Source organism: Phytophthora sojae (genome assembly GCF_000149755.1).
Source record: "Phytophthora sojae unplaced genomic scaffold PHYSOscaffold_1, whole genome shotgun sequence".
Taxonomy (NCBI): Eukaryota; Oomycota; class Peronosporomycetes; order Peronosporales; family Peronosporaceae; genus Phytophthora; species Phytophthora sojae.
The window spans coordinates 5,386,861-5,402,083 of record NW_009258115.1 but is presented as its reverse complement, the minus strand read 5'-3'; the positions used below and the strand labels follow the sequence as shown (position 1 = coordinate 5,402,083).

The following is a 15,223-nucleotide window of genomic DNA, read 5'->3' as shown; positions in this document are numbered from 1 at the left end:
CGCTTGATTTGTCTACTGGTATTTTGCTGCTCTTGAGGGCGTCTTGCACCAGGGCGTCAGCCTTCCAGCCGAATTGGACGACAGTAGCGGTCAGATTATCTACGCTACGTTTCGTGTAGGCAGCTTTAACGATCGCGTTTGCAGCGGCTTCGGCATCCTGGAAGTGTGGTAACGCGATATCCACGACGTCCTGGTTGCTCAAGACGTCCCAGACGCCATCGCATGCCATCACCAGAAACAAATCGTCTTCCTGTACTTGAAATCTCGTGACCTCCGGGTCACATGAAACCAGCGCTGTCGGTGTCTTTAAAGATCGGTCACCAAATGCCCGAACGTGGATGCCTCCTGTTGTATGGTCAACCCAGCGCCCACAGCAGAGTATACGCGGGATATGCCAGCTTTTCTCCCACAAAACCTCCAGCCTTTTCAATGCGCTTCTTTTCGTCCGGACGACTGGGTTTGTGGTCACTTGTGAGCGGCACAGCGTGCCCACCTCGACACAGAACGGCGCGACAGTCTCCTAGGTTCACTGTGTAGAACATTCCTTCATCCGTTAGCTCGCTGCTGCCTCTAGCGTCTACATCGCGAACACTGCGGCTAGTCGAGTCGGCTAGAAACCAAACCAGCAGAGCGGTTGAGCCGTCTGGTGACGGATTTTTCTGCAATATGTGCGCATCAACTCTCGTAAAAGCATCTTTGAATGCCCCCACGAAATGGCCGTGCTGTTCTTGGCACCACTTCCACCTCTTCTCATGACGTGCTGCTTCTTCGGTATCAATCTGCTCCATCTAACTCTCCATCTGAGAAATGGCACTCGTAAGTTGATCAAACAGCATTTCCAGTTCGGGATCTGTGGCTCCCAATCTCAGAGTTTCCACTTCAGTAAGCTGCTGACGTAGCAGATTTTTCTGCTCGACGATAGCATCTCGGCGAACGTTTTCTTGGCTCGATAGTTTGCGGCAGGCGCGAAGATCAGCTAGCGCTTTCTCGCCAGTATTTTGTCGTATCGCTGAGGCTACAGTCTTCAGAAGCTGTCGAGATAGAAAATCTGCTGCAAATGTTCCGCCATGGCCGTCAAATACACCAAACACTGGACCAGGGAAGAACTCGGTGGAGAAAACGTTGCGGTCTTCATTGGTAGTCTTCAGTCCAGCCCATGACTCTGTAGCGAACCGAAGCCGAGGAATTGAAAAGTCTGCAAGCTGCTGACCCGCACCGTGCAGGTCAGCACCGAACCACCCTTTTTCATCGGTACTTCCGCCATCGCTACCTGCCTTTAGCTTCCTGTCATCCTCAGCATCATCCTCGTCACGAACCTTCCGCTTTGATAAACTCTGCATGTTGGATGTGTGAAGGGGTGACCCCTGACGTCTGCTCTAAGATCTGGTGTATGGACCGCCATATTTCGGGCTTAGCGACAATCAGTAGAACACACTAACGGCAAATGCCAATGGATTGCAGCTCTACTCGACGGGGTGTAGCTGAAGTCCAGATCGTGCAGCGGATGACCCTGTCAATCCACGGTCGACATCGCACAAAAGCGGGCAAATACTATCATAATAGTTTGATTCACCACGAAGCACAAGTTATAGGTCAGAACTGCGCCTTCAGAATAAAAGTCATTGAAGAGTCTTACATGGAGTCCGGGTGGGTGGAAGGCCATTGCATCCACAGGTCTTCGACTGCGCGTAGAGCACTCTCGTGAAGCACCACCACACAAATTGCGTCGTATCCACCCGCTGAAGATCATAAGAAACACATCGCTGGTCAGTTCAACATTCACCAAGCCAGCTTAACACACCAAGAGTAGCAGTACCTCCAGGCACACCAGCAACCAAAACACCCGGAAGAGCGATCGTTGCATCGAGGATAGCCGTCTGCTCGGGTGGCTCGATCGGAACTCCTGCAGCATTTCCCATTTCACTGCAACGTCGAAAGAGGTCAGCTTATGTCACCGTTATGCAGTGTAATATTGAGCCTACCGCATGAGCTTTCGGAAATGGGAGAATGCTTCGCTGATTCTCATGAGTATAGCCCCGATTCTAGCATCCGTAGTGCCCCACTGTACACACTCATTGCAGATCACACGCACGGAGTAAGTACAGCGTAGCAGTACTAAAGAATGCTGCATCGATATACCTGTTCACGGCTTTGAGCCGCCATCGTTGCCCAATCGATTGGCGTACTGAGGCTGTCTTCCAGCTCGCAGATTTCCGCGAACCCTTGCTCAACCTCCGTGTTGTGGTGGTGGATTTCATCCATCACCTTCTTTGCGTGTTCAGGCTGTTCCTGTCTCCACTTCAACACTTGCCGAACCATCGACACCGTCGCCGAACCGGACGAAACGTCTCCCAAGATCATGTGGAAGGTTGAAGGTAGTCGAACGGATTTCTGCAAGCAAGGACAACACATTTAGTAAGCATAGTAGTTACTACAGTAACGTTGAAATGAAAGCCAGGACAAGCAGAGCAGCCATACCACACGGTTAGAAGTGTTCCACAGCGCACTGTCAGTAATGCAACGAACAATTTCGCCCGATTTCATGGCATCTTCGGATGTAAATGCATCCAAAGTTGTTGCAGGGAAACGGGTATAGCGCTGGGAGCCAAAGCATGCGGCCGATACATCAAATCCACTGCCGATCTGTAGAATACAATACAACAACTAGTTATTCAGCTGTTGTTGCTTCTAGGAAGGACAAATTGGTTAGCCTTACCTTGCGTTGCACGTAGCAGTGGCTCAGCTGAGCCAAATTGTGCACCAGTTCCAGGTCTTTTTGCTGGGTATCAAAGTTCGCGGTTGGCACGAAGAAGGCCACAAGTGCCGCAACTAGGGACGTCACCAGGGCGGCAGAGCTACCCATGCCAGTCTTCAACGCCACCATCTTGTCGCCGCGCTCTGAAAGGCAAGTATCAGTACAAAACGTCTCTCAAGCATTGTCCCTGTGAAACCTACGTTCCATAGTTGGTGGGAGGAATGCGTTCAATGCCTTCAAGTTCGAGCGACGAAGCGGCAGCTTTGCGTCCTGCAACTACACCCAAAACCAATGTCAGCGCCTTAACAGCCCATACCCCATCCATCCCTCCAACGTAAAGGTGATCATACTCTTTTCACTTGGGAGTAAAAGTCGTTATCACCGCGGAGCGTGACGTGAGCACCCTTCTTCTCCTCCGCTAGTTGCTGGAACGTGTCGTTGCTCTTGAACTCGTCCAATCCAGCAATGCCATTCACAGCACACAAGACTGTCTCCTCAATGTAGGAGTTCCGGTGCGAACCCTCCCTGCCATCACGCAAATAAGGTCATTCTGTTTGACCCTTCACTAATCCGTACGTAACTCCTCGTCACCTGAGCTGGAATCGGAGTCGTCCATCGCCATTTTTCTCGATCCAGCCGTCGATCAACTGGTCGAACTGCGCACTCTCCACCTTCAACGGAAAGAGACGACGCCATTCGCAGTGGGAAGCAAAAATCGAGTCTTCTTCACCCAAAATCTGCATTTTAACGATAAATATTAGCGTTTACTAACTCCATTGTTGCAGTGATTGACACACGTACCTCAACCCCCACTTGGGAGTAAAACCTCGCCGTGCTCGACAAAACAAGCCCCGAGTACTGCTCGTCCAGGACCAGGTAGCCGCCCACAAGCAGCACCTTGCCGGGCGCAGACACGCACGTGGGGCGGAGGTTCGCCATGCTCTGTATCGCCACGTCGCCAAAAGTGAGCTCAGTACACGTACCTCAGCTTCAGCTTGTCATAAAGGGGTAGGCTTTATCTCTCATTGGTCACTTCATACGTAAAATCCTGTGATTGGCTCGATTTCAAACCTTACTTCGGGCCTTAATTCTGCGCCTAATTCCACTTGACGCCTCGCCTCAATCCGCCCTCCTCCTCCACCGGGCATGGCGTCGTCCTCGGCGCCGTACGTGACTCCGTCTGTGGTCCCTACGGCCCCCCACAGCCTCTCACGCGCTCTATACGTCTCTTGTGTCCAGTAGGGAGCACGCCAACCCGCTGCAGCAGCGCGCGGCCGCCGCGGCGCAGGTGCGTAAAGTCCACCGCATTCTCGCACTCTTAGCAACAGTAATTCTGTTATCCTACCGCATGCTTACGCAACACATTTTCCATGGTTGCTATTACTATTGCTGCTGCAGGCGCTGCTGACGACGGAGCGCAAGATCTCGCAGCGGGAGATCCAGACCATGCTGGAGAAGAACGAGGCGGCGCTGAAAGGCTGGAACGCTCTGCACAAGCAGCAACGTACGGACACACGCAGTACTATATGTACTAGCTAGTACCTTCTTACTAATGTCTTTATGATGTCTGTTATTTGTTACGTTGCTGCAGCGGCCAAGATGAACCCGGCTGAGCACAAGGAGTGGGTGAGGAGGTGCCTGATCTTCCGGCAGCAGATTGGAGCAAGGCTGGAGGTGCTGGCGTCGCTGGCGGACAAACAGATCGCCCAGGAGGATGAAAAGGCTGGAGGAAAGAGGGTCTCGCCGACTGCAGGCGCTTCGGCTCAGAGGACAGGGGTGCAGCCCGATCCAGCGTCCACAGGAGCTGCTGCGCCACAGGTTCAACGTCAACCATCACCATCTATGCCCCAACAGGGATACGCGCCGCCACAGGTTTCGACAATGGGTAGTAGCAATCCGATGGCGATGGCAGCGTCAGCATCGATGGCATCTGGATCTGCTGCACCTGCGTCGACCGTGTCGACTTCGGCGTCAATGGCGATGCCAAACATGAACTCAGCAGCACCGCCGACTCTTTTCCCTGAGCCCCCGATGCCGACGGTAGGATTCGCGTCTACGAGTACGAACATGTTTTTCCCGACGGGGCAGATAAACCCGATGCAGACCTCGTCTGGATTTTCGTCAACGACCTCAATGGCAGTGTCTGGTGTTACCACGTCGACTCAAGGTTACGCAATGAGCTCAGGGGTGCAGACCTTCACGCCTAACGCGTACATGACCTCTACCAGTGGGGCACCCAACGCGTCCGCTGCATTTATGAACCAGCAGAACTACATGATGGGCGGTGGGATGATGAATCCACAGCAGCAATTCATGCCAATGCCCATGCCGATGAATATGGCACCATCGAGTGGCGGCAATATGTTCGGCAACAATTATGGTATGTCTTCGGTGCCGACGTCGGCAAGCAGCTCCAACACCGGCAACAGCAGCAGCGGTAACAATTTTCCTGTGGATCCATTTATGACCCCGCTCGGGTTTAGCCCCGATCCAAGCTTCGGTTCAAGCGGCTTCCCGATGGCTGGTATGGCTGGTATGTCGATGCAACAACAGCAGCAGATGATGGCGTCTATGAGTGGTGGCAATTTTGGAGCACAAGGCGCATCAATGATGCCCAACAATTTTGGTTATGGGGGGATGTCGACTGGCCCAACGTCTTCATCACAAAACATGATGCCGCAGGCACTGCCAAATCAGCAGTTTCAGCCTGCACCTGGTGGACTACAACCTTTTCAGCAACAGAATCAGCTTCCTCACCATCCACCACAGCAACCCGGAGCAGGATCCATGAATATGCCACCAGATTCTGCACTATATGGTGACAGCAACGTTAATATCTTCGAAGGACTGACAGATGATGCCTTCTTTCCAATGCAATGACCAACATCTCCTCATCCCTGCCGACGTGTTCCAAGTCCCCGTTTCGTTGGTGCGTCGTTACTGCGTACAGTGCTTGTTCATCATATCGTAATCTTGACGAAGCAAGTCATATAATCGTTCTCGTCGCACAGACACATTAGCAGACGCACGAAGGCGCAAGCGAACTGAGTTCGGGATATTTCGTGATACGGCGCTGACACGACCGACGCATTTGCTGCCAACGAGCACCTCGATTTTGTGCGCTTCATCCCAGGTTTTGTGAGCGGTGGCAGCAGCGCGAGTTTCTGGGTCAATCAGCAGCTCGGCGAGTTTTGGAAGGCGAAAGGGCCTGTGCTTGGACTCGACTGAAAACCGAAGGGGGGAATGCTGCTGTTGAAGTTTAAACTGATCGGATGTGTTGGCCATTATCATTGAGGCGGAGACACGATCGGGACTTCGATATTCTTGAGGTGGCGCAGGGTTGTGCGAAGTTACAAGAGGAACAGGCTGTTGTTGCGTGTGGTAGTGCACGGCTTGAGGCGAATTCACGAACGCTTTGGAGCAAATTGGCTGGCGCGGCGGATCGTTGAAGTTCTTCAAAATGGAAGCTGTTGACTGCAAAGCAACAAATGCTGGCGATGAAGCTGACGCGGAGCTTGCTGGGTTCGCGATTGAATATCTGGGGGCCGGGGGATGTAGGAGCGAGAAGTGCAGCTTGGATAATGATGCCACTTCGGGTTGAGCATGATCTATCTCGCGATACTTTTCAAGGAAGGATTTTGCAGCTCCACCGTCTTCTTGGTCGTGGACCACGTCTCGAAATGGATCTTGATTGCCAACGTACCTTTCATATTGGAAGAGGTCCTTGTGAGCGAGGAAGAACGCTCGTGCTGGCGATGGCTGTTGTTCCTCCATGCCAAGAGGCGGTTTGGCAATATGGAGTGACCTTTTGGTATTTCGGGATCGCAAGGGTCGGCTTCATTCATCTCATAAAGGAGATCATGAAGACCGAGAGCTCGCTATCGACACCTCCCACCCTCTCTTCGTCACTGTCGAGTGCCCCCTCCTTCGTGCGGATCGGAGATGGCTCGTATTCGCCTGGAGATCTGTACGTCGAATGCCTCCTTCCGAAAGTCCTCGTCAAGGACCTCAAGCCAGAACCAGTTCGCGCATCGGATAAATCCAAAGGCTGGGATACGAAGCACAGAGGTAGCAGCTTGGGCAGCAACACGAGCTCCAATGCCAGCATCTTGTCCGAGACGGTAGTGCTACCTTTTGCAGAGCACCCCGCTATCCTGCAAGCGCAAGAAGAATGCCGCTGTCTCATGAATGGTAACGACGTGTGCGTTCTCGAGGATGAAATAGTCAAGGAAGACGTGGTGCAGGTGCTTGGCAACGACGCTGAGCTCGTGTTCCCTACACGCAACATCTTCCGCTACCTCGTGATGTTCATCAAAAACATGGACCTGTTCCTCGAATTTCAGGTCGAGGTTCTGGACGACTCGCAGAATTATCGGGTGTTCACGGTGACCAACACGCGGTCGTTGGCACGAGTTGAAGACACAGCGTGCCAACTGCCGCTGGCGTTCGGATCGCACCCAGGGTGGCGCTACCTCTGTATGGACCTGCAGGACCTCACAAACCAAGCGTTCGGCACAAGGCATGTGACGACAACGGAGGTGCGCATTCGTGGCAACTGTCGCCTTCTGAGAATGTTTTTTCAAGACGAACGCTACGCTGATGCCGATCTGCCAGCACACCTTACCTTCCTTGGCGCGTAGGTGTCGATGAGTTAAGTCTGGAGGGAGGAAAGCAACACGAATGCTCGTTGGTTCTTAAGTTTTGTGAGACTGCTCTATTTCCCGTGCAAAGACCTTCATCCAGCAGCAATACGATATCTCTTCTCGAATGCCTACCTACAGATACGACAGGTTGATCGTGTACTGCGGGTCTCGCTGGTTGCGCTGGCGCGATACCTCAGTAAAGATGCGGTGATTCAGCCAAAGCGACTCCAGATACCGGTAGCGAGCCACATCGAGACGGAGCGGCCGGCCACGTTGGAGGCCAATGTCTTCTTCACCATGCGTATCTACGTATGGGCTTGGGAAGTAGGCTGCCATGCTGCCGCCCACAACCGCGATGCGGCACTGCTCGAGCAAAAGCACAATGCCGACTCCTCCTCCACATTCTGCAGCGTGCCGGGTGCACTCGCCTACAGGCGGGCCGTGTGGCATGAAGGCACGAGTGCAACACGAGTCTCCACAGCACAGAAATTCACCGCAAATCAAACAGAGGCCTGGGTCACAAGGAGACTTGTCGCACCTTGTACACTTCCGCCCTGCCATTTCGCTGTAGAGCTCGTCGTACTGGATAGGCAAGTCAATCAGGCGTGGTCGTGATGGCACTTCGCGAAGGATGAACATACTCGCCACATAAGCCTCGCTGCAACCTTCTGTGTGTTCGCACTTGTCGCCGACCTTCGAGCTGCCCAAATGTGTCTTGCTGAGCATGCGGTCCATACACCATTGCCAGATTTGGTCGAATGTAGCATCCGAACTGTGGGCAATATCGACCAAGGTGGGGATCTGCATTGTCCTAGCGTTTGCCGGATCGTTAGCCTCCTTATCCGCAAGGCAGCGCCAGAAAAGTTTCATGCGCCGAACAAACGCCGCATTCGGTGTCAAAATGCGCTTCAGCCGCATATTGATATCGCCTGCAGAACTGAGTGGCTTCAGCTTCTCGGAAGGAAACGCCTTAGCCATTCGCAGCAGAAGCTGTAACACAGCGTACGCTTCAGAGCCGCTATCTCCGGCAGCTTCCATCGCTTTCATGAGTTGCTGTACGGAGCCAGAAGCAGTCGTAGCACGTCGAGTTGATGCCACATGGCTGATTGCACGCCCACTGCGGGTTCGTCGCGAAGTCATACTCTCATCAGCACCTTCTGCTGCTTGAGAAGCCATCTCAATCTCACTTGCTTCAACAACGGAGAACTTGTCTTGAAACAGTGATGTGCCCTGTGACTTGCTAGGCTCGAAGAACTCGGCATGAAGTCGTTGCAACAGATCTGCTGCGGTAAAAACCGGGATAAACTGCCAAATAGTCTCGAGCTCGTCTGCGATCACGCAAGCAACGACGAAAGCCTACAGTAGACAAAATACTATTAGAGCCTTGATCTAAGGCGCGACGCGAAGTATTTGGCTTACCGTGAATGTGTCCGCTACTAGCAAGCCCAGGATCGTACCCCGAAGGCAAGCATCAATAGAGCCGAGGACCTATTACACCAAGAGAATATAGAAAGTTAGATCCAGCATAACTGCATACAAGATTCAAGTAGACCAAACAATCTTACCTTTGTGAACTTGCGGTAGTCGCGCTTGGTTTCAGTGTTGATCGGGCAACAGCGTTTAGCTGTCTCCCAGATGACCTTTGCGTCGGCACTGTGCTCCAAAAGGGAAAATGTCCATCGGCAGAACTTCGTGACTGCTATTAGCGACTCCATCTCCTTCTCCAGAGACGGTGGACAGGGATCCGCAAGCGGATCGAACGGAGCAGGCGACCCAGATGCACTGCGATGTTCGTCATCAGCAACAGTTAAGAAAGATGCCAACGTGAAAGCACACGCGGACCATAAGAAAGGTGCGCCCTTCTCAAGGCTACCATGAGGCTCCCAAAGCGTCTCCTCGAAGTAATCCCGCCACAAATCATGCTCAGTTTCATTTTCGTCGTCTTCAAATCCTCCATCGCGCCCAAGCACCGAACGATACCACCCCGGCATCGACAATTGCTCCTCCACAATTGTGTCCCATGTTCGAGACTTCGTTTCCTCGTCTCCGGACGCAACTGCAGAGCGTTTACGGTCATGCTCGTTCTCCTTTACAATCGAGATTCGGGGCTCGGAGGTAGGGATCAGGAAATTGCTCAACGTTTTGCACAGCGGGCAGAGGAACTGCGTCATTGCCGAATCCGGATCTATCGCTTGAACACCATCAAACTCTTCACCACGCATGGCCTTATCATGCAAGGACGTGATGTACCGCTCGAGGCAGTGGATGTGGACTGCATGTTGGCACGTTCGGACATGTAGACCACAAGGAGTGAGATAGAGTTTAGCACTTTCGTGAGGGCGACCAAAGCCGGGAGGCATGCGTTCCAAACGGAAACGCGATGAAAACTCATCATCGTCGTCACTGTCATCCATCGGTGCTCCTTGGCGACGCGCAGCAGCACCTCCAGCTACTTCGCGACCACCCAATCTGCGAGGTTCCACACGATCTCCACGAAGGTCCAAGCTTACAGCACCACGCATGTCCATTGGAAAAAGCTGTTGGTCCTCGCGAAGATCCATGACGCTTTCGAGAACCTCCAATTCATCATCAGTTTGCAGAAGCTCACCTTCAATTACAGGACCATTTCCGAACCGAATGCGGTCGTTGTTTTGGCGACGAGCCACTGGTGGGCGCGGGCTATTCTGCGCCGTGTTATCACGAGTAAGCTGGTCCTCCAACGATCCATCCATGTACCATTCGGGAAAAGAAGTAGCGAATGCACGCAGAGTAGGGGATGGAGAGTTCGCCGTATCAGACGGCGTCGAGCTTCCACCAGAGCACAACTCCATCTTCTCGATGACTTTCTTCACGTGACTACGCACCTTCTTACCCTCTGGACCCAGTGCTTCGTGGGGTTCAGGTCTAAATCCAGGAGCGAGAACAGTCGACTGGTGGACGTAGGCCGCCACTCCCATTTGACCCTGTGACGAACTGTCATGGCAGAGAATGCAGTTGTAGCAGGGCTCAGTATCCACCTTTTGGCGCTTACTCGTAGACTCTTCCGGTTCTTCCACCGTTGACGCCTTTCGTTTACTTAATACAGAGCTCGCGCCATCTCCAACTTCTTCAGACTTCTCTTCGTTTTCGTCGTCTGCGAGATCAACCATTGCCTGGAACGCAGCCTGGCGTTTCGCCATCGCAGCCATTGCTCTCTTTCTTGCTTCCATTTTGCGCTGTTCCAAGGTCATCGGTGGAGAGTTGCCGCCTTGTGTAGTGCTACCCACTATCGATGGAGACACTTCCGGTTTCTTTTCCTTCGCTTTTGCGTCGTTTGCTAGCTGCTCGAACACTTTTCTACAGGCGGGCGATTCTGTAGTAATTTTCCAAATGAGCCACTCCACCGTCCCGGTCTGTTCGCTGTCGAGCAATGTTGCCGCTTGGGCTAGCAGCTGACTCAGAAGATTCAGCACCGACAGCTTAGAAGTGGCCGTATTCGGTTTGCTCAAGCGCGTCCAAAAGCGGCGGTCTGCTGATTCCGAGGCCGTGTGAACACCATGCACCAGCAAGTGCAAGCAGGTCGAAATCACGGCGTCCGATACGCTATCCTCCGAGCCCGACGTCGCTGAAGTGTGGGCCGAAGAAATTACCTTCCAAAGAATCACCTGAAGAATTGCAACAGCGCTTTCACAAGTCAAAATTGTTTGAACTGGACGAAGAAACTCAACTGGAGCTCTGGCGGCCTTCAACGGTTCCTTCGGAGGGGCATCGGGGTTAGACTTCTTGGCTTTTTGGCGACATGCGTTGCGATGGGTTGTCCAACGATCACGAGCTAACTCGTGTGCTTCACGATTCAGGTGGAGGAAATAAGGATTGTACCTCTCCAATAAACCCTCCTTTAATTCGTACCGACCCGGTTCCATTCCCGACGGCGCGACAAAATTGGACACCTTCTGAAGAACTCCTTCAAGTCGCGCTGTAGGAATATCATCTTGTCCTGACGGGAGGATAGCAAGGTCAAACAGTTTGCTGAAAGGGAGTGATTTCGCGCACAATTGCTGCAACATTTCTTCCGCAAGAAACTCATCGTCGTATGCAACACCGGTAGCGCTCGGGAGACTGGTACCAACGATAATCACGAGGCGCAGAAATTCCTCAAGCATCTGCAAGCGCTGCTGCTCGTCGATACCTTGTTCCAGCGGCGAATATCCAAATTGTTTCGCCAAGTCGTCAGATCCACTCGTGGCATCGTTGGAAGCTGCAGCACCACTTCCATCGGTCAAGACGAAAAAACTGCCCAGTTGAAATCGATCCACCATTCGAGACAAGAGCGCGTCTGGACCCGTCATGAGGACACCGAGCTGCAGCATGAGCGTATCTGCGTCGCGGTAATGAATACAATACGGTAGCGCCGAGTAGTTGTACAATTGTGCCAGCATATTTTCATCTCCATTTCGGCGCCACAGGTTGGAGTGAATTTGAGATGCCATCACCAGGCAACGGAGAGGCATATCCACAAGCTCCCACTGCTTGTCAGCCGGCAACTTATCAAATCCAAACACCCTCAAGAGACCATCTGCTGGAATCGAGCTCCCTAAACCAGTTGGGCTGATGCAGATATGTCGAACTGCAGCGGTCAGGAAACGGTGCAAAGGGATGTGGAGAGAAGTAGGCTGAGATGCAACGTTGAAGTCGTACGTCACAATGGACTTTTCGCGACCCCCAGCACCCCGTTTGCTTCCAGACGCAAGCTTTGCCACAGAAACCAGTTTCTTCTTTTTCACCTTTTCATTCAGGTGAGCTGAGGAAGAGAGGGTAGCGTCAATAATCGGGCCAAAGGTCTCTGATATCTTCGCTTCGGGGCATTCAAACTCTGACGGCTTATAGCCGTTCCAGGAAATAGCAAACACTGAGTGGACGCGGATACCAAGGTTAAACATCGCCAACCAGCTGTCGGACTCGTATTCCACGTGATTCTGGTTGATACCTCGACGGACTTGAGGATCACCGCCCTACGACACACGGCACGATAGTAATTTAAGTGTTGAGTTCAGAGGAAAACATCAGCAGAGTCCTTACCTGTAAAATACTCAGACACGACAGCCAAACCTTCAAATTGTCCTCATTGCAGACCAGCTCGCTCGAAAGCGTACCGATATTGAACACGTATTCCATATTTTCGATGCAATGCTACAGAATACCCAGTACCAGAACATTTGGTTAGAAGGTACAAGTCTTCGGCAGTATACGAGAGTTTGGGGAGCTTACCTTGTACTTCTGACTGCTTAACGCAGGGTGATCCGCGTTTAGGATCTTGTCTTTCTCGTTGACGGCCGACTGAAATACCGTGTTCAGAGCACAGAGCAATTCGCGAACGAGTTCCAGTCGCCCAGGGTGCTTCGAGACCTCTTTCTTTGTGTAGTTCTGTACTAGATGAGGCACTGTCAGGAACTGCACAGCAAAATCAAAAATCGATTCACTCGAGTTGCCCAAACCGCGCAAGAACATGCTCGTCATCGAGGCGTATGATCGCAAGTATGCTTCCAACATGCTCGCCCGAAATTGAATGTCGACCAAGTGCTCACGCAAAAACGAATGCGATTTTTCCACCACGTTCTTCCGCAACGTACAGTCGTATCGCATCAGCAACGCCAGAGCCGAAGAAGTTGCCGAAAAACTTTCAGACGTTTGCACCCCTTCGGCAGTGAAGTACTTCGACACAACGGCATCGAAACTTTTTCGAACATTGTCATGTCGGCGATATGAGGGGCTCAGCGACACACCCTTGACAAACTCTTCAATAAATACGTTCTTGCAGCTAACCCGGTTCCCTTCCGCCAGGAATCCTGCAGATGCTACTGCAGTTTGGACACCTTCTGCTCTGAAATCGAAACGCTGTCGCTGTGCCGTTTCCTGTTCAGATGCCCACGTAAAGACGTCTTTATCTCCTGCGATCAGCGCAACGAGCACATCTAAGGCATGATTGTGCAAACGAATGCTGCGCTCCTTCACAAATTCTTGTACCGTCTTGCCTTTTGCCAAATTGTGCGAAACAGGAAGAAATCCTCTGAGATCTGGCGACCGCTGCTTTTGCAACGCTTCAGACACTAGTTCACTGAGACCATCCGAGGTGGTGCTGACAAACTGTAGCCACTCCAAAAGGGCAGGCACTCCTTCCATCTGTTTTTCCCACCACGTCGGTGCCACCGAAATGTTCAGCGAGCGACGAACCAGATTTCCAACAACTGCCGGACACAACAGCAACGGCTTAGTTGAGATCGTTGCATCGCCCTGACTGTCCACTTGGTGAACTACTGTGCGCGCTTGAGGCTTCGACATCCCCAACTCCACGTAAAGATGGTTGATCACTTCATTCAACGAGTGCACATCGTCATTGTGCAAGCGAATTCCAAATTGCACACCGGTAGTCGAGCCGTTGTCTGAAAGGATCGACTCGCGCTTCACTTCTTTAGGCTGCGCCTCAAGCCGTCCGCCCGGTCCATTTGTTCTTGCGCCAGGATCAGCGGTAAACTGCGCTGAAAGTCGGGTAGACCGCGTCGACACCGCTCGGCTCGAGCCTGCAGCAGCTGAAGCGTCTGCCACATCGGTATCGCTCTGGATCGGTAGAAATTTAGGCGGAAGATCTCTCGTAAACAACTCAAGCGCCTCCGCCAGCTCGAATCCATAATCCACTCCCAATAACACCTGGTAAATGTGCTCCACAACTGCATCGATCACCACCGGCGCTGTCAATCCAATATGTTTGGGCAACTTTTGCTTCTTTGCTCCGCCTTCGGATCCTTCCGCTCCTTTGTGGTTTGAGCAGAATCCACTCCGCTTCCACGCCTACAAGAAAATGTTAAAATAATAACGTCAACACTGCGTTGTAAAAATAAAAAAGGAAGAAAAAAACGTCCTCACGACGCACATGTAAATCTCCGCAGTCGCAGGAACTGCCCGCCGTCGTTCTCTGGAAATACACGTCGTGGCCCGCGTGGTCGCTGTGCGTAAAGCAGTCCTTGCACATGACGCACGTGGTGTCCAACTGGCAGTTGCGGCAGCTGTAGGCGATCTCGTCGGCCGAGAAGATGGCACCGCATATGCGCTTGCGCTCGGTGCGCGGCAGCTTGGCCAGAATCTGCGCGGGCGCGAGCGCCTTCTCCTTCGCAGACGCGCAGAGCGACGTGATCAGTGCGTTACACACGCTGGAGACCGACTGCCCCGCGGCCAGCGCGCTGCCGGCCTCGCCACGGGCGAGGTTGCTGTGCAGCGCGAAGCGGACGAGCTCCAGGTATTCCTGCTCGCGGCGACGCGAGAGCTGCTGCTGCGGCGTGAGCCGCGTGACCGCCGCGGCCTCGGCCTCCTTGGAGGCGGGCACCTTGGCCTTGGACGCGGCCTTGTCCACCGCCGCCGCCTTGGGCTTGGCCGAAGCCTTGGTCTTCTTCCCCCGGATCGCCACCATAGGTCGGCTTCGCTACTGAGCACAGTAACGGAGTGCGGAAGTGAGAGTGATGGTCGTTTCTTTTCTACGGAAATTGGCACCAATGGTTCGATTAAGTACGACCAGTGTCGCTTCAAGATACACGCAGTTACAGTCGCTCGCGGCTCGAGGCGATGGCGGCGACGCTGGTGACTGTAGTCGGCATCGGAGGCACAGAGGGGGCAGGGCGGCCGTGGCTGCGCGCGCGAGCAAAAGGCAGAGAGGGTTTGTATGTGGAAGCGAATGCGACTTGTCCCTAAAAACGCCTAATGTACCCGCTTGGTTGTGGCAGAAAAGATCATTTGTTGCTGGACGAGTGTCTGCTTCGCGAGGGCGACAACGGGCAGTCCAAATGGAAGAAGGACA

The 15,223-nt window shown here is 53.0% G+C and overlaps 6 protein-coding genes across 6 annotated transcripts; 2 read left to right on the top strand and 4 right to left on the bottom strand.

Moving 5' to 3' along the window:
• Window positions 1–187: 187 nt before the first annotated feature.
• PHYSODRAFT_463946 (hypothetical protein) lies at window positions 188–740 on the bottom strand (the record flags this gene model as incomplete). Its single annotated transcript, XM_009517082.1, is given in 3 exon segments — window positions 188–342; window positions 362–544; window positions 593–740. Coding segments are annotated over 3 exon segments (486 nt in total), but the record flags the coding sequence as incomplete, so codon positions are not given.
• Window positions 741–788: 48 nt separating this feature from the next.
• Window positions 789–1,340, bottom strand: PHYSODRAFT_293722 (hypothetical protein; the record flags this gene model as incomplete). Its single annotated transcript, XM_009517081.1, has 1 exon — window positions 789–1,340. The coding sequence occupies one exon, from the start codon at window positions 1,338–1,340 to the stop codon at window positions 789–791; it is 552 nt and encodes a 183-aa protein (XP_009515376.1).
• Window positions 1,341–1,978: 638 nt separating this feature from the next.
• PHYSODRAFT_470527 (hypothetical protein) lies at window positions 1,979–3,694 on the bottom strand (the record flags this gene model as incomplete). The annotated part of the gene is made up of 8 exons (XM_009517080.1): window positions 1,979–2,062; window positions 2,140–2,391; window positions 2,479–2,643; window positions 2,717–2,898; window positions 2,956–3,031; window positions 3,106–3,280; window positions 3,347–3,479; window positions 3,553–3,694. 8 exons carry the CDS (start codon window positions 3,692–3,694, stop codon window positions 1,979–1,981), a joined length of 1,209 nt encoding a protein of 402 aa, XP_009515375.1.
• Window positions 3,695–4,735: 1,041 nt separating this feature from the next.
• PHYSODRAFT_309021 (hypothetical protein) lies at window positions 4,736–5,635 on the top strand (the record flags this gene model as incomplete). Its single annotated transcript, XM_009517079.1, has 1 exon — window positions 4,736–5,635. The coding sequence occupies one exon, from the start codon at window positions 4,736–4,738 to the stop codon at window positions 5,633–5,635; it is 900 nt and encodes a 299-aa protein (XP_009515374.1).
• A 980-nt stretch (window positions 5,636–6,615) lies between these two features.
• On the top strand, window positions 6,616–7,395 carry PHYSODRAFT_477265 (hypothetical protein; the record flags this gene model as incomplete). The annotated part of the gene is made up of 2 exons (XM_009517078.1): window positions 6,616–6,747; window positions 6,817–7,395. 2 exons carry the CDS (start codon window positions 6,616–6,618, stop codon window positions 7,393–7,395), a joined length of 711 nt encoding a protein of 236 aa, XP_009515373.1.
• Window positions 7,396–7,530: 135 nt separating this feature from the next.
• Window positions 7,531–14,839, bottom strand: PHYSODRAFT_554376 (hypothetical protein; the record flags this gene model as incomplete). The annotated part of the gene is made up of 7 exons (XM_009517077.1): window positions 7,531–8,754; window positions 8,818–8,886; window positions 8,964–10,424; window positions 10,545–12,389; window positions 12,457–12,567; window positions 12,646–14,223; window positions 14,306–14,839. The coding sequence occupies 7 exons, from the start codon at window positions 14,837–14,839 to the stop codon at window positions 7,531–7,533; spliced, it is 6,822 nt and encodes a 2,273-aa protein (XP_009515372.1).
• Between the last annotated feature and the right edge of the window lie 384 nt (window positions 14,840–15,223).